The 17,514-nt window shown below is 61.5% G+C and overlaps 1 protein-coding gene across 19 annotated transcripts in view; it reads left to right on the top strand.

Moving 5' to 3' along the window:
* Nucleotides 1-17,043, top strand: part of SHANK2 (SH3 and multiple ankyrin repeat domains 2) — a 490,708-nt gene extending 473,665 nt beyond the window's left edge. For 15 of the 19 annotated variants that reach the window (XM_045486261.1, XM_045486258.1, XM_045486265.1 and 12 more), the window contains 2 exons: nucleotides 1,360-3,769; nucleotides 13,021-17,043. In XM_045486261.1, coding sequence (XP_045342217.1) covers nucleotides 1,360-3,769; nucleotides 13,021-13,591 — 2,981 coding nt within the window. In that variant the 3' untranslated portion in view covers nucleotides 13,592-17,043. The other 4 variants (XM_045486269.1, XM_045486268.1, XM_045486267.1 and 1 more) reach the window with 4 other exon arrangements.
* Nucleotides 17,044-17,514: the final 471 nt, after the last annotated feature.

The raw sequence follows: 17,514 nt of genomic DNA, 5'->3' as shown, positions 1-17,514 counted from the left end.
ACCTTACGCTTCCGAATCTGTAATCTGAATGTACCCCCTATACTTACTCCTTAAGGCGTATTCTTAAATTACGGCTCCTTGGGAAAGTTGTCGGGCGACCCACGTGTTAGCGACTGGTGAGAAGGTCTTTTAGAAATCCGTCTGTTCGAGGCCAAAACGCCCTCCCACAGGAGTACGTTAAATTGGGAATACCCTTATCGAATGGAGATTTTCATTGGAACAAGTTACTGTAGTTTGTCCTACAAGTTTTTTGATTTGAAGTAATCCATTTTGTTCCCTCCTTGAGCAACCCGCATGCCCCCCACCCCCCACCGAGTGAGACCCCAGTGCCTCCCATCTGTCGGTGTCTGTGTCTGTGTTTTGCTTCCGTCTCCTCGAGTGCATTCTGTTGATGTTTCGCTATCTCGGACTGTTGGAAAGAGGGTCTGGAAAGCCTGGCCCAGCCGGCCCACACACAGAACTGGGGCCATCGCCATGCCGGGCCCCTCAGCACTTTCACACCCGACATCATCCGCTGCTTCGTCAGGTGGGGTCCTGCCTATGACGTGACCTGACTTTGTGCCACGTCAGCTGAATGTCGACCCCACTTAATCGTGATGCTGGGAAACCCCCCGGCCCAGAGGGTCTTAGGCAGGACCCAGACGGGCTCCTGGGGCCAGTGGCCCAGGGTCTGCTCAGGAAGCTGCTCCCGGCTTGGGCTAAGGAGGAGTCTGGGCTCCCTCCCCCCGTGGCCGTGTGTCCCTAATGGCCCGGGAGCACCAATACCCTCAAGCCCTTGGGTGGCCCAGAGAAGTCAGGCAACAAAACGGGTCCCTGTCACGGGGGTGAGGCCGGCTCTATCGCCCCTCGGCCGCAGCACCAGCCACAGCACGTCAGTCGACGCGGTGGCACCCTCCCCCTCATCTCCCACGGGCAGCGTGACAGTGTCGGCCCCCAGACCCCACGCCCCGGGCCCGGGCCAGGCCCGAAAGGACAGATGCGTCCCCATCCAGCCCAGTCCCGACGCTCGCCCGCACACACGTGCGCGCACACATGCGGCTGGCTGCCCCGGGCGCCCCGCCGCGGCCCCACACGTCGCTCACACCTCTCCTCCGGGCACCACAAGCGGAACATCTCAACAGCACGCACTCAGTGCCTCCCGGTGCCTTTCCCCTTTCTCCTCTCTTTCCTTTTCCCTTTCTTTTCCTTGCGGGGGGCTCGGACGGGCCCCGTGAGCTCCTGGCGTTGTGGCCTGTGCTGTGCTCCGTGAACCGGTGCTCCACTGTGAGTGTGCAAGACGTAGGGCAGCGCACCGGCCCAGGGGCTTGGTGGGGGGCTGCCGTCACGGTCCAAAGCTGAGCCTGCCTTCTCCTTTTGCAGGAATAACGGAGGAAGAGCGTCAGTTTCTGGCCCCTCCGATGCTGAAGTTCACCAGAAGCCTGTCCATGCCCGACACCTCGGAGGACATCCCTCCCCCGCCGCAGTCCGTGCCCCCGTCCCCGCCGCCCCCTTCCCCCACCGCCTACAACTGCCCCAAGTCCCCGACCCCGAGAGTCTACGGGACCATCAAGCCGGCGTTCAATCAGAACGCCGCCGCCAAGGTGCCCCCCGCGGCCCGCTCGGACACGGTGGCCACGGTGATGAGGGACAAGGGCTTGTACTACAGGAGAGAGCTGGACCGCTACTCCCTGGACTCCGAGGACCTCTACAGCCGCAGCGCCGCCGCCCAGGCCAACTTCCGCAGCAAGCGGGGCCAGATGCCCGAAAACCCGTACTCGGAGGTCGGCAGGGTGGCGAGCAAGGCCGTGTACGTGCCCGCCAAGCCCGCCCGGCGGAAGGGCATGCTGGTGAAGCAGTCCAACGTGGAGGACAGCCCCGAGAAGACGTGCTCCATTCCGATCCCCACCATCATCGTGAAGGAGCCCTCCACCAGCAGCAGCGGGAAGAGCAGCCAGGGCAGCAGCACCGAGATCGAGCCCCAGGCCTCCGAGCAGCCGGGCCAGCTGCGGCCTGACGACAGCCTGACCGTCAGCAGCCCCTTCGCCGCCGCCATCGCCGGGGCCGTCCGCGACCGGGAGAAGCGGCTGGAGGCCAGGAGGAACTCCCCGGCCTTCCTGTCCACGGACCTGGGGGACGAGGACGTGGGTCTGGGGCCGCCCGCCCCCCGCGTGCGCTCCTCCAACTTCCCCGAGGAGGCCGACTTCGGCGAGGAGGGTGGCGCCGAGCCGCTGTCGCTGCCCGCGCCGGGGGCGGCGCCCAGGGAGCCCGAGAACCATTTCACGGGCGGAGGCGAGGCCGCAGCTCAGGGGGAGGCCGGCAGGCCGCTCAATTCCACATCCAAAGCCAAGGGCCCCGACGGCGGCCCCGCGGTGCCCCCCAAGGGCGGCAGCGCAGCCGGCCCCGAGAACTACGTCCACCCGCTCACGGGGCGGCTGTTGGACCCCAGCTCCCCGCTGGCCCTGGCGCTCTCCGCAAGGGACCGAGCCATGAAGGAGTCACAGCAGGGCTCCAAGGGGGAGGCCCCCAAGGCCGACCTCCACAAACCTCTCTACATCGATACCAAAATGCGGCCCAGCGTGGAAGCAGGCTTCCCTCCCGTCACCAGGCAGAACACGCGGGGGCCCCTGAGGCGGCAGGAGACGGAGAACAAGTACGAGACCGAGCTGGGCAAGGACCGGAAGGGCGAGGACAAGAAGAACATGCTCATCAACATCGTGGACACGTCCCAGCAGAGGTCGGCCGGCCTGCTGATGGTCCACACCGTGGACGCCACCAAGACCGACCGCCTGCTGGAGGAAGAGGAAGAGAAGGCCGACGCGGAGGCCAAGCCAGACAGCCCGCTGTCCGAGGTGCCAGAAGGCGCTCCCGAAACCGAAGGTGCTTTACAGATCTCCGCCAGCCCCGAGCCCGCCGCCGCCGCGCCCGGCAGGACCATCGTGGCGGCGGGCTCCGTGGAAGAGGCGGTGATCTTGCCATTCCGCATCCCTCCTCCCCCTCTGGCATCCGTGGATTTGGACGAAGATTTTATTTTTACAGAGCCATTGCCTCCCCCCCTGGAATTTGCAAATAGTTTTGATATCCCCGATGACCGCATCGCTTCCGTCCCCGCCCTCACGGACTTGGTCAAGCAGAAGAAACACGACGCCTCCCAGCCCCCTCCGTTGAACCCCAGCCAGCCGGCCAACTGTGCGGACGGTAAGAAGCCGGCCGGCCTCTCCAACTGCCTGCCCGCCTCGTTCCTGCCACCCCCCGAGAACTTTGACGCCGTGACGGACTCTGGGATCGAGGAGGTGGACAGCCGGAGCAGCAGCGACCACCACCTCGAGACGACCAGCACCGTGTCCACGGTGTCCAGCATGTCCACGCTGTCGTCCGAGGGCGGGGACAACGTGGACACCTGCACGGTCTATGCGGACGGGCAGGCGTTTACGGTGGACAAGCCCCCGGTGCCTCCGAAGCCAAAAGTCAAGCCCATCATTCCCAAAAGCAACGCGCTTTACCAGGACGCGCTGGTGGAAGAAGACGTGGACAGCTTCGTCATCCCTCCCCCGGCGCCCCCGCCCCCGCCGGGCAGCGCCCAGCCTGGGGCCGCGAAGGTGACGCCGCCGAGGACCTCCAAGCTGTGGGGTGACGTCTCGGAGGTCAGAAGCCCGATTCGCTCGGGCCCGAAGGCAAACGTGATCAGCGAATTGAACTCAATCCTGCAGCAAATGAACCGAGAGAAATCGGCCAAGCCGGGGGAAGCACTGGATGCGCCCACGGGCACCAAGCCCGCCAGCCTCGCTCCCAGGTAAGTCCCACAGTCGGCTTAGACAGAGACTGCCCCCTGCCGGCCTTCCCATCTCGCCCAGTCAGTGCCGGCCAGGAAGTGCCCTTGGGGAGCAGCCGGAGCGGACACGCGCGGGCCACACCTGTTACACAACGCTCGTGTCCCTTTCCCCTCCTCTCCTGGACGCCGGCACAGCCGAGTGCGGACCGCATCCACGCTGGCAGGACGTGGCTCTCCCGCGTAAAGACCTGTGATAGAAGGCAGCCAGCCACGGCAGACCATCCCTGCCCTGGCTTCCAAAGAGGGGCGCTGCTCCCTGTGGTTCCGTGTTCTCCGGATCCTTGCCGGGACCCCCACCCCTCCCCCCGCCCCGTAAGGCCATTCTGGAGCCTCGCAGAAGCCAAAACGGGTGAGCTCCACCAAGCTGGTGGCAGGGGAGTAACCGTGCCCACGGAGAGTGAGCGGGTCGGGGCGCGCACACGTGCGCGTGCGTGGTGAAGCGTGCACGGATCCTTCTCGCCTCCTCCCGTCGCCGACCGGCCGGAGGGCTGGGGAGGTGCCAGGCTGTGGCTTCACTAGTCAACTCGGAGGGAAATGGCAGCCCCCCTGCCGGCCCTTCCCATCCCGGCTGGCAGGCGTCACGGAAGGAGGTGGCCGGTTGCCCACGGGGTAGCCAGTCACAGTCTGACGCAGAGTTCGAGGTGCTGCCGTCGCGGCTGGGGGTAGAATGTGAGGGGCCACTTGTGAGGCTCTGCCCAGGCCCGCCACGCCCTAGAGCGGGCCGCTGGCTCTCTGCCTGGAGCCTCTGCCCAGACCCTGGGGGTGCCGGGCGCTCCCCCCGCTGTCCCGGGAGCCCGTTGTTTGCTGGCCTCCGCTGACGTCCGCACCTAGGTGTTGACGCTTTGACTAACCCGTCTTCTCCGTCCTCCCGTCGGACAGGCGTTTGACTCACACGTCTTGGGCCGTTAACCAGCAACGCCACACCGTGGTTGGGCCTGCACGTGCGGGCCAAGAGCCACAGTTTCCCCAGCCGTCTTTCCGTATGGACGGAAACCAATTTCTCACGTGGCTCGCGTTACGCCCGGGAGAAACACCGATTGGCCGGCCGTGGTAGAAAGAAGCAGCACGCTAACACGCTGTCTTTGCGTAGAGAATCCACCACCAACTGTGAGGTTCAAACAGTACCGCCAGTTGAAGACAGAGTCCGCGGAAGACCCCGTTTCTGGTAGACGTCTACACACAACTTCAAATGTTATCAACTCGCAAGTCCTAAAGGACTTAAAAGCGGTCGGTTTTGCCCCTCCCCCTTACGTAACAGTACAGCTCTTCATCGCTACCCGACGCGAGAGCACAAGTGTTCGGATGCTTTCTCCTCGTGTTTCACACCGTACCGGGTGCTGGCATGTGAGCGAAGCATCTTGAGGACACTGACTGGGGAGCAGGGGGGCAGGTAGGGACTGTACCCATTCTCCAGGAAGAGTGACTGAGACGCCGAGTGGCAGGTCCCCGTGCGCGGCGGGAGGCCGAGCGGGGACTCGGGCTGAGGTCCCCGCCTGGCGCTTCTCCTCCTTAGCCACGTCTGAGCACGGGAGGGTCCCGAGGGAGGAGTCCAGGGCTCAGGCTGCCGAGGCTCCCCTCCCCGGTCCAGGGGCCTCCTCCGTGCCTTCCCCAACCGGGTCAGCCCCCCGGGGGTCAGGGGCAGCGGGCGTCGAGCTGCGCCTCCCCAGGGCTTCCCCGCCCGCGCTCCCCTAGTGGGGAGGGGCCTCGGGGCACACGTCACCGGGCGGAACCCACCGGATTTCTGGAGAGCTGCTGCAGGACCGCCTCCAAGCGGTGCTCAGGAGCCAAGGACAGCCGCCCCCAGTCCGTTCTGCTATTTATAACCCAATTCACTCACAACGCGAACATCAGCCGGCACCTACTGAGGCCTCACCAAATGCCGGGCCCCGTGCTCTGTGGGGCCTGAGCTTCTGCCCAGTGAGCACAGGAGCAAACCGGAGGCCGAGAGGGGGAGTGCCTGGCCAGGGTATTCCACCAGAAGGCAGAGAGCCCGACCTCCGACCCAGGGGGCGTCTCAGGGTCCGACTCCTGCGCCCTTGGAGGAGCCAGAGAACAGCCTGGGAGGAAGGCGCGGCCGGCCAACCTGCCCACGGGGCTGAGTTCGCCGAGGGTGGCTCGCCCGAGCCAGGCCGCACACCCAAGGCAGCTCTCTGCTGGTCACCAGACGGCCTCCGGCACCGATGAGCACCCGCAGCTGGCGTCCTTTCCTCTGCTCTCGGCCAAGGCTGGCACTGACGTCGGTGGCAGCCGATGGCCCTGAGGCCCAAGGACGGAGAGGAAAGTCATTGCCTTTGGGCACTAAACTGGGCACTCTGCCGGCTACCGAGGCTTTGCTGATCCCACGGCCTCACCAGGCAAAGCCCTAAGTGGATGTGGGCTGCTGACAAGGGTGAGGCTGGTGACAGCTGCTGGGCAGCGGACGGGAGGGGAGGCCAGGCTGCCCCCTCACTTGCGGGTCTGTCCCCGGGGCAGGCCTCTCCCCTGCTGGGTCTTGCCTTGGTTGTCAGACCTGGGTATTTGCCCATTTGGGGAGCAGACACAGCCTGCAAACTCACCCGCCAGGACACTCCCTGCCACGTCTAAATGCATCTCGAGGCTCCTGCCGACACGGCCCTGGCAGCGTGAGGCCCGGGACCGCGATGAAGGGCGTCCTCCTGAGGACAGGGAAAGGTTTTTCTAGGCAGACGGAGGGGCGGCCGTGTGCGCGAATCGCATCCCCACAGAAACGGTGTGGTCTCCCGAGAGAGGGCCGAGTTTTGGAGCTCACCCCTTTGGGGTCACCTGCCCCCTCGGGTCCTTCTTAACAAGTGCGGTGAGACCCTCACTTCTCACCAGAGCCCAGGGTGGGACAGGGGCGACGAGAGCGACAGGCCCTCGCTCACGGGGGACACGTGTGTCCGTTCCCTGAGATCGGAGAGGACACGGGTCTGGGGGTGTCTGATCACGAATACCTGGTAAGAAGGTGAGCAGGCAGCCTTCCTGCGTACTATCGTGGGAGGCGCCTCCTCGGACCACCTGGAAACACCCCGCCAGGCAGGCAGGTCAGGGGAAAGGGCGCCTTTGGCCGCCCAGGCTGACTTTTCCAGGAAGCAGCCTCAACTCTGAAGAGAGTGTCAACCTAGATCAAAGGGCAGGGAGTGGGTGAGGACGCGGCAGAGCCCCGGCCGCTCCCGGGAAGCTCAGAGTCAGGGTGCCGGCCCGGCCACCCTCCCTCCACCGCGCTGGAGGGTCCCCACAAGTGGTGTTCTCCCCGCTGGGGAGTGCCTGACGTTTTGCCGGAGGTGGCGTGGCGAGGGCAGGCTCCCCCAGGGCAGAGCTGGGAAGCGACGGGACACCATCCTTGGGCCCGGGAGCCTCACTGCCCGGGAGTCCCCGGGCTGCAGTGTGGTAGGAACCAGCGCCAGGCCGGAGGGCCGAGCGGAGCAGGAGGGGTCCACGCCCGCAGGGGCCCGGGCCCTGGGACACTGGGCAGCAGACGCACGGTTAGTGATCGTCTCTCCTGAGCCTTGGGACCCACCCCCGAACCAGACGACGTTCCAGGTCTCTCCTCTGGGGAGCTGCGCTCGCGAGGGGGTAAACAGACAATAAGTGATGAGACAAACCCAGAGCACAGCAAGTGCCACAAAGGAATGAAAGTATATTCACAAGTCGAGTCGGAGTGCGGAGTGCTCGTGGGCAGGGAGGAGGTGACCGCCCTTGAGGAAGGGACCTTTGAAGGACCTGAAATACGAAAAGGAGCCAGCTGTGTGGAAAACCAGGAGCGGAGCGTCCCAGGCACGGGGGACGCGAGCACAAAGCCCAGAGGCCAGAAAGCGCTCTCCACACCGAAGAAACTGAGGCCCCCGGAGAGGGCTGGCAGGCCGTGGGGGGTGGCGGAACTGCGTTCCGAGCAACGGCGGCCATCCCGGGCTTGCTCCAGGCTTAGCCTGACCTCATCTCCGTGTCATGAAGATTCCCGGCAGCCAGGCGGCTCTCGTGGTGGCACAGGTACCCTTCAGCAAGCTGCTTCAGGGTCCACGTGCAAAGGCCAGCGGTCCTGCGCTCTGCAGACGAGGGGGTAGATTCGAAGGCCGAGGGCCTCAGGAACGCAGAACAGCTCCGTTGGCCTGACTTACACGCTGTGGCGCCCCAGACATCGTTTCCAAAGCGAGATACGCACGCTGCTCTTTGCCCAGCATCCCATGGCCCCAGAAAGTCAGTCTCACTGTGACCCTGTGTGTGCCGGGAGGAACAAGGACAGCACAAGCTGGTGGGGATCCCCGTCTGGCTCCCGTCCGGAGGGCCTGGCATCAGCTGGGTTCCCAGGCCCCTCCGGATCACCTACCCTTCTCGGTGGGCCCAGCGGTAACGTGGGCCTGGCCCTCCCCGCCGCCCAGACACAGATGGGCTTGTGGGGGAGGAAAGTCATCCCCTGGAGGCCCCGGTCCTCGGGAAAGCGGCCCTCAAGCTCCTGGCTGCCCTTCTGAGGCCCCCACATGGCCACCCCCCTGTGTCAGCCCTCGCCTGGCCCCTGCCTCCGGCTCTACGGCAACTCTGCAATATTGGTCCTGAGAGCCTCCTGGTTTTAAAATAAATCAATTTGGGTTGTTAAAAAATTATCTGTGCCCAGCTGGTCCCAGAGCACAGACTTCAAACCTGGCTCAGTAACAGAAGCTGCTTAATGGCGTTTTCATAACCTCAGTGCCGTCAGGCCAGCTTTATCATCTCGTGGCCCCCGACTGAAGCGTTAAGGGGATGTCGGTGCAGATAATTAGGCGAGTGCTGCTTACAGGGGCTCGCGAAATTTGCTTTCGGTGTGTTTTCTCGTAGACCGTGTTCCAAGAGGGTTCTCCCGGCCCGGCTGCGGGCTGCCCCTTGCTCACGCGACCTCCCGTTGCAAGTCTGGTCCTTAGGGTCTCTCTTTCCGGTCTGGACGTTAGGATCGGTCCGCGGGAACGCGTCAGGGGGTGAATGCTTCTCCCTGAAAGCTGGGTTCCTTCTTGACCTGCTTGGACGTGAATGTTCCGGCGGGAGGACCCAAGGCACCCGCTCATGCACCCGGTCTGGCTCTTGTAACCTCGGTCATGTCACTTAACACGCCGATCAGGAAACAAGCTTAACTGTCTCCACCCGCCATCCACACAGCAACGACACTGCACACCGACTGTGGGCCAGAGCCCGGCGAATGCAGACAGACTGGGGCCCTTGGGGTGCTCAGGGCCCGGGGTGGCTGTGAGTTCTGGGCATCAGAGGCAGCAACAGGCCCCAGGCGTGGAGTCGGGGAGAGACACCGATGGCAGTGCTCGGACCTCGGGCAGGCTTGGTCCTGACTTGGCTCTCCTCCCCATCCCCCGTGTGTCTGTAACGCCCCACCTGTCGAAACGCTGTGCAGACAGCTTCAGCGCGGACAGCAAACACGCCGAGCCATCGTCACTGAGCGGCCTCTGGCCCACGTTCAGTGGTGATTGTTCCGGAGCCAGACGGAATTTGTAAACACAGTGAAAAAGCCACTTGACTTTGCCTTCCCCCATCCCAGGTACCCGGTACTGACTGATGGCATAACAGCACGTCTCTGTGTACATCCCTGGTTAGCTCTCAGTTCTTGCTTTAATTCCGCTTCCGTGTGGATTTGATCTAAAAGGCGGCACAGAGAGTGCTGATCCAAGGGAGAGAGTGTGTGTGTGTGTGTGCGTGCACGTGTGTGTCTGTGTTCCAAACGAGGGCAACAGATTCCTGTGTGTTCCACCCGGGAACCCAGCAGTTGCTTAGCAACGTAATGATCTCTGCAACCAGGAGGATCCTGTGAATACTGTTAGCGTGGGGGAACCGAGAGTAACAGAGCTACCGAGAAGGAGGGCAGGATGGGCCAGCCCAGGGCCGGCCTTCACTCTGCCTCTCCGACTCTCCCGGTTACTCTTTCCGGGGCGATATCCCGCAGGGGTCGGGGGCCGGCCCCAGACACGTGGCCAGATCTGATGTCCCCCCATCGTTAGCCGCCGGGCTCTCATCTCCTACCGTGTAGATTTGCAGCAAAGCACGGGAACCCAAGGGGCGCCCTCCCGCACAGGGCACGTTGATTCGGCCTTCACGCTGCCGGCGCGGAGCCCAACTTGGGGCTCGAACTCATGAACCAGGAGGTCGTGACCTGAGCCCAAACCGAGAGTCAGAGGCTCGACCGCCTGAGCCACCCAGGCGTCCCCCGTGTTGTCTGTTTCTTGACAGGCTTTCCCTGACGACCGTCTTCTCTGTCCTTACGTGCTCCCAGGCCACAGAAGGCAGGGTCGTGAATTTCCCATTGTAACCACAAAAGCAAGGCCCGTGTTCATCCTCCGCTCTGGGCTGCCGTGTGGACCGCCCACTCGGCCTGCCTCCCTGGCCAAAAAGGAGGAGCATCAGTAGATTCTCGGCCAGTGTCCGTACCACTGCTTTCGTTTCATCTGTCGAAAGAAGCTGCTCTGTTTTAATTTTAATTAATTTTGCAGTGTTGTCTCAAGCCATTCCATTCTGTCATTTTCACGTGCTCTCGTGATGGGTGTTAACAGAAGAGGGTCGTGCTGAGCAGAAGTAAGTGCCGCCCGCGAAACTGCCTTGACCTCTGGGGTGTGCTGCTGTCCCTCCCTGCTGCCCACCCGCGTGTGGCGGAGCCTCCTCTTCGCCTCTGACGCTAGACGCAGCCGCCTGCGAGCTTTCCTTCGAAAATGAACACTCCCGGCTAAGTGAGGACGGCTGGGAGACTTGCAGTGGGCGAGCGGTGCCGACCAGCGGCCTCTGCTCAGAGACGCCCCCACGCCCTGGCCATGGGGCCCGGGCTTGGGGACCGACTCCCACACCGTACCGCTGTGCTGGGGCCGCCCGGAGCCGGGGTCCTGGGCGCCGTCGCCACGCCACGTCACCTTGGGAGAAGGCACCCCGGGACTGTTGCCGCGAGGCAGCGCCCGAGCAAGGGGGCTCTTGTGGGAGGCTCGCCCACTCTCCACGGCACGGCTGTCCTCCCCCAAAGGTCCTTGGCCCGAGTTACCAACTCGGATCGCCTCTGGATGGAGCAGCCTTGCGTTGACTCGTGATTTCATCTCCACCATCTTGGCTTAATTGCTGTTATCGCAGCAGAACGAACGGGTCTTCCCGCGAACAGATGGGCCCTGCCGCTGTGCCCTACCACCGGGGGGCAGGCAGAGAGGCCGCGCTAAAGAGCACCCCACGGCGTTAGCCGTGGCCCAGGCTGGCACCGGAGTGGGCTCTCTCCAACCCGCTCGGGCACCAGAATCTGCAGGCTTCTCCTTAAATCTCTGCTGCGTCCACAGCCGACCCCTCCCTCGGGAACCCGGATCTAGATACGGGAGGTGCCGGTTCCCTCTCCCCGTGTGGGGGGCCGGATGCCAGCAGGGATCCTCCCCCTCGATGCTGAGTAGCCCAGCCGGGCAGTAGCACATGGGTGGTCTTTACCCTCCGGTATAACCGGCACCCACAGCCCCCGGGGCTTCTCGACCGGGCTAACAGACCCCACCTGGGGCGCCTGATCCCCAGGAAGCTGCCTGTGGATGGGGCGGGGGGGGGGGGTCCCTCGACAACTGCTGCTCCAGCATTCCGTGCTTAAAGCCACAACGGCTGCCACCGAGTGGGGAAGTGCCACGAGGCTTAGAGGCCTCGAGGCAGCCGACTGGTGGTTATACCCAACTCCATCAGTGGCAGAGAAAACAAACAGCAGCAAAAGGAAAGCTGAGGCAGAAAGCAGGCAGAGCGGGCCGCGTGCCCAGCTCACCCCTCCCTTCATAGAGGACCCCCCATCCCTGTCCTTGTCTGTTTTCACCGCCCACCATGTTAGCACCTGTGCCACTCTCCCCGCGCTCCCGAGCAGGGCCCCGCTCTCACCGGCTGGGAGGGAGGGGACCCCAGCTCACACACGGAGACAAAGGCTCACAACGTGCACCCACTGGTGTTTGGCCGGGATCTTTCCGGAAGGGGGCGAGTGGTCCATCCACACTCCCGTGAATGAGCCCAAAAGGCAAGAAACCCACAGCTGCTCTCGCTGCCTCTCCAGGGGCTGTGGCTGTCCCCGGGCAGCGGCACGGATATGCCTTCAGTTTGGGGGCAGCAGGGAAGAGGGTGAACCGGAGCCTGGGGGCCGGACGGCCTGCCGCGGGCCCTGGCCAGGGCCAGTGAGGGGCTGCACCTAATAAGGCCCCTCTGTACAGGCGAGCACACAGACCAGAGCCGCCTCTGGTAGCACGATGCAGCCTCGTCCCCCCCTCAGGGCCAGTGCAGGCGGGACCTCAAAGATGAGGCTGCCCCCGGCCCGGCCCCTGGATTGCAACTGCCACAACAGGAAGGGCATGGGGGGGGGGGGGGACTCCCACTGCCACTCGGGACAGTGGGGTTCCTTTCAGATCGCTGCTTCTTTGCCAAGCATCAGACACACCACCAGCGAGCCTCTCACGCTGGCTTCACACGGGGCTGAGACCGCCCGAGCGAACCACCCCATCCCGCAACAAAATGGCCCTGCCGACGCTGGGCAAAGTCACAGCGCTCGGGCCCAGTACAGGTTGCGTCTTGGCAAATCGCTCCTTGCTTGCTCTCAGGGTCCGTGGACGGTTTCCTCAAACCCCAAGTGCCCCCAGGCTAGGTGTGGGGCTGCCCACTCACTGCAGCAGGGCCAGCCTGCAGGGGCCCTTCCCCGCCCTTGTCCCTTCAGGCCGAAAGGCTGAAGGCCTGACAGGCAGCTGGGAGAGAGAGTCTCCCCCGAAGGGCGCTCTACCTTCTACCTGCCCAAATGGAGGCAAAAGACGTCCTTGCCTCCCGCTGGCGATCTACCTGTGATGTCCCCAGACACATCGCACCCAGGGAGCAGGACCTCGTTCAGGCCCCGACCTCAGGTCTTCGAGGGAGCCCTTAAAAGCGCCTCAGTGGCCATCCTTGTCTGGCCCTCACTGCTCCTGCGGCACAGGCGCCCCCCCACCCCGCCCCAGGCAGCCGCCCCTCCCCCCCCCCCCCCCCCCCCGCCCCCGCGCAGGGCCAGGTGGGTGGGCGGCCTCGGTGTGTGTGCTGTGGTGTCTCCTCGGAACTCTGCCTCCTGCCCCCTTCCTCCCTGCCCCGGTCCTGGCGTGGCGCGTCGTCCGCTCACTTGCCAGTGCACCTGCCCTCAGCATGTCTCCCGCCGCCTCCTCGGCGACCTGCGTCCCGCAGGCCCCGCGCCGCGACCCGGCTTGTGACGCTCTTCTCTCTTGTTGCCGTTTCAGAAGCCCAGAGGTCATGAGCACCGTCTCAGGTACACGGAGCACAACGGTCACCTTCACGGTTCGCCCGGGGACCTCGCAGCCCATCACCCTGCAGAGCCGCCCCACAGACTTTGAGAGCAGGACCTCAGGAACGAGGCGCGCCCCGAGCCCCGTGGTCTCGCCAACAGAGATGAACAAGGAGATTCTGCCCGCCCCCCTGCCCGCTGCCGCTGCCGTCCCTTCCCCCACGCTCTCAGAGGTCTTTAGCCTTCCAAGCCAGCCCCCGGCCGGGGACCTGTTTGGCTTGAACCCAGCGGGACGAAGCAGATCGCCGTCCCCCTCCATACTGCAACAGCCAATCTCAAATAAGCCTTTCACGACTAAGCCTGTGCACCTGTGGACTAAACCAGACGTGGCAGACTGGCTGGAAAGTCTCAACTTGGGTGAGCATAAAGAGACCTTCATGGACAACGAGATTGATGGCAGTCACCTACCAAACCTTCAGAAGGAAGACCTAATCGACCTTGGGGTGACTCGGGTCGGGCACAGAATGAACATAGAAAGGGCTCTGAAACAGCTGCTGGACAGATAAGGGTGGCTGCTCCTTTACCTTCACAGACTCCTTGTTATAAGTAGAGATGGGCTTCTACTGAAATATGCGGGCGGCCAAGCACGGTCTGTGAGCGCCAACCCCATTCCACGGGTTCGTCTCCCGGTACCCAAAGAAACGCCGAGTGTGTCCGGGTGTGGCTGAGCGAAAGCCTGGCGGCTCCCCCACTCTGCACGGGGGCTTCACGGGCTGTTTCTGTGCAGCGGGGGACAAGGGGAGGGAGTCCTGCCACCACGGAAAGAGAGTCACGGCCTGCCTCGCGGCGTGCAGGTGACCTCCCTTTGCCAGGTCCCAGGGATGCCCCCGCCGGTTTAGCGCGGGAGCCCGGCTCTCGCAGGCAGACACCGGTGCGCTCCAGATACCTCCTGAGACCTCCCTCCTCTGCTTTCCGGGCAGCTCCCGCCCCCACCCCCGGCCCGCCTCAGTTCGCGGCCTCCGGGAGGACACTCCATGCTCACTTGCTCCTTTCTTTCCTGCACTTGGCTTGCGGTAAGCCACCCCAGGCCTGTCTCTCCGGTGCCCCTCGCTGGGCCCCAAAGGTAGAGAATCTGTTTTTTTCCTTTGGATTCTTTACCCCGCCTCCTCCCGCAATGTGCATCCGTGGTTCTCTGGCCAGGAAGTTCCTGGCCGTGGTGGGGAGTCTGATGGGATCGTGCCCGGCTTTGCTTAGCTTTCTTTCTTTCTTTCTGCAAATCTATTAGCATAATTCCAAAGTGGTCAAACAGATGTCACGTGGAGTTAGTCAAAGCACAAAGTCACGATTCCGAGCAGGAGGGGAGGCCCGGCCCCGGGAGCCAGCCGGTGTGCGGCCGCCTGGGCCTCTTCTAGGGGAAGAGCGGGGAGTTGTCCGCCGAGCGTCCCCGGCGCGGTGAGAGGGGGATTCTCTGCCTTTCGCACGTTTTTAAAATGGAAAGCGTGTCTCGTTCTGCAAAGATCAGAGCAGGTGAGCGTCCACTTTGCCACGAGGGGGAGACACAAGGCTAATGGCGGGCATGTGCTGCTGTGGGGGAGACGGCATCTTCCCCGGGTGCCGGGTGGGGCACAGTGACCTCTGTTCTGAGCCCGGCCAAGGGTAAGCATCTCTGCCGAGACCGCCCCTCTGCTCTCTGAGGCCAGGGAACCCCACCAGTCTGGCCAGTACGACAGGCTTTTCGAGAACCCGGTGGCTGAGGCGTCCGTCCACACAGGACCCAGGGTCCAGAACACGCAGTGGGCTGCAGGCTGAGGGTGGGAGCAGACACATGAAGAAAGGAAAGACAGGGAGGTTTCCCGGGCTGCACCAGGCAGGCCCCTCTCTCGCGAGGTTTTCTCGAGTCGCACCCATTCTCTTCCCTGGAGTCCCCTCCCCTGTGACAATACCTCCAATTTCCAAGGGAGGTTACCACCTGCACAGGGGTCACCGGACATCCAGCCAGGCTTCCAGCACATTCTCCCACACTTGGAAGAAACTCGAACAGCAGGTTTTGGCTTTTATTATGATTTCAGAACTAGCCTAGCCCATCTCTAATTATAAAAACATGGTATTTTTTTTTTCCTTTCTTTTCTTTATGCTCACAATCAAGTGTCTGATTAGGTCTGGAACAGCTCTAGAATGAACACGTAAAATTTAGCAATTTAAAATCTCTTTCTTTACTGCAAGTTTAAATAGTTGTACAGATAGTTTATAAGCACAATATTTTAAGAAAAAAAAAAGTGGCTGGTCTACTAGGCAGCCTTTGTGCCACTTCAGTGCTAGAAAGGTAAAGAAAAAAAAAACTTTTGTGATTTAATAATACTATTTCTGTGGAATTATAAAAGTATGACCTTTTTAAATCAACCTTATTTGGATGCATCTGAACCAGCAGAGCTGTGTTATATTTTCTATCTTTGCTAGAACTTCGTCATCGAAGGACAATTATTTCTTCAGAAGTGGTTACAATTCACGATGCAGCGGTTTCTCCAAAAACAAACACGCACCCCCCCCACCCACACACACACACACAGACACACACGCACTGTTTTTCCAGCCACGTGCCCCCGAATTGGAAACTGAGTTCCGGCCCTTCCTCCACTCCAAACCCCTCTGCAGTCAGACTGGACCTGCACGCCCCACCCCTACTTGAAGTCAGTCGAACGTGAAGGCGCTTCTCCCCCCCCCCACCCCCCTACCACCCCCCCCCCCCCGTGCCCTTGCCGTCTCTCCGTCGTGGGGTGCGCCAGGACGCCGTGGGTGGCCTGCTGAGGCCGCCTGCTCGTTCACAAAGTGTAAAGGTGGTGGTTTGGCCATTATTCGTCTTCCACTTGGTGAGATTGCCAAATTCAGTCAGTACACCGCCTCACCGTGGCCCTTCTTTCCTCTACCTACTGCTGGCATCACCTCCGTGGCCAGTGCCAGGCAACACGCTGGGGCGAGGTGCGAGTGAGGGAAAGGCGCTGCTGGGTTGCCACCGGTGGCTGTAGAGCCACTGGACCCTGGCGGCCGGGCGGTGAGGGTGGCTGCCACTCCCTTTCTTAGACTTCAAGCCACGGGCAACTAACCAGAAGCGAGCAGACTGCAAGGGGAAACCAAGAGCTGAGCAGTCATCAGTTTCTGCCTTGTCTTATTAGAGAAAAGTCACAGGAGCCCGCAGAACCTGCACTGACCGAGAATAACACGTGTTGCCAAGACGAATCCATCTCGAGCCCTAGTCAATGGTTTTGCTCCAGAAAGCAATAGTTCCTCACTTAACTCGCTGCCCAATGCTCTTCCCCTGCCCCCCTCGGACACGTTAGGACCAGGCCCTCTTCCATGGTGGGACAAACGTCAAACTGCTCATATAAGGATCATGTGAATACTATTCCGGGTTTTCAGATCAACTTTTCTTACCTACTGTAATTTAAATAAATTGCATTTACATGCCTCGTCTCTGTAACATTGTGTATACAAAACCAAAATTTCTCCAGATGTAAATTATGTACACCTGCCAAGATACCTTCTCCAGGGTGTCTGTGCACATTTTAAGTTAATTCATAGAATATAAAATGACTCAATGTGACTGTTGATTTGCTGAACTCTACATATCACAAAGTGGGTTATCTGTGGTACTTTAGTTAGTAAAATGGTGATTTTTTTTTTTTTTTTTCTGGGTTACCGAACAAGCAAGCATTACCCAGGTGATCTGGCGATGACTTCGTGTGTGGGCCACAAACATGGATTTTTTTCCCATTAACCAATTTTTTTTTTGTTGTTTTTTAGAAACTAATATGTTTCACACTACGGTTTGTGTAACTTGTGTTCGCATTCTCTGTGTTGCTGTTACTTTTGTGCTTTTATTCCTTTTAAACTTTATTTTGAAAAAGAAAAAAAAAACGAAACAAAAAACGAGCTCCTGTAATCTGCACTTCCTCCCAATCCTTCGATCTCTTGTATGGCAACCAAAATGACTGTAAGAGAAATAAATATACGATTGCACTAAGGTTGTGGCTCTGATTACACACAGTGTAGCTGTCTGAGTGGACAAGTTGCCAGCTTGCGATCTCACGCAGGTAGGACAACACCGCCACTCTACCTCCATGCAACTGAGCAGGTACTAGGTTTCGTCCAAGAGTAAGAACCTTCCTTCCAGCAGCTCACCTGCCGTGGTTCTGCTTCCTTAAAGCGCTCTCGTGACGCAGACGGAGACACGCCTGACTTCAGAGCCAAGCGCATGTCGGCATGCACGTCTGTGAGCTCTAAGAGCCCGGCCGAGGCCCGGCCGTCCTCTCTGGTTTGGGACGGCAGTGGGGGTGGGGCCGAGGGGGAGCCGGAGTCACAGCTCTCCTTGAAGCACAGACCCCGATGCCCCCACCTGCTGGTCTTCCCCCCACCAGGCTCTGGGGCCACAGCACCGGGCGGCCTCTGTCATTCCCACGAAGCCAGCCATGTTGTGCTAAGCCGGTGGGCCCCA

The sequence above is a fragment of the Leopardus geoffroyi genome, chromosome D1 (genome assembly GCF_018350155.1).
Source record: "Leopardus geoffroyi isolate Oge1 chromosome D1, O.geoffroyi_Oge1_pat1.0, whole genome shotgun sequence".
Classification (NCBI taxonomy): Eukaryota; Metazoa; Chordata; class Mammalia; order Carnivora; family Felidae; genus Leopardus; species Leopardus geoffroyi.
This window is presented reverse-complemented; position numbering and strand designations above follow the sequence as displayed.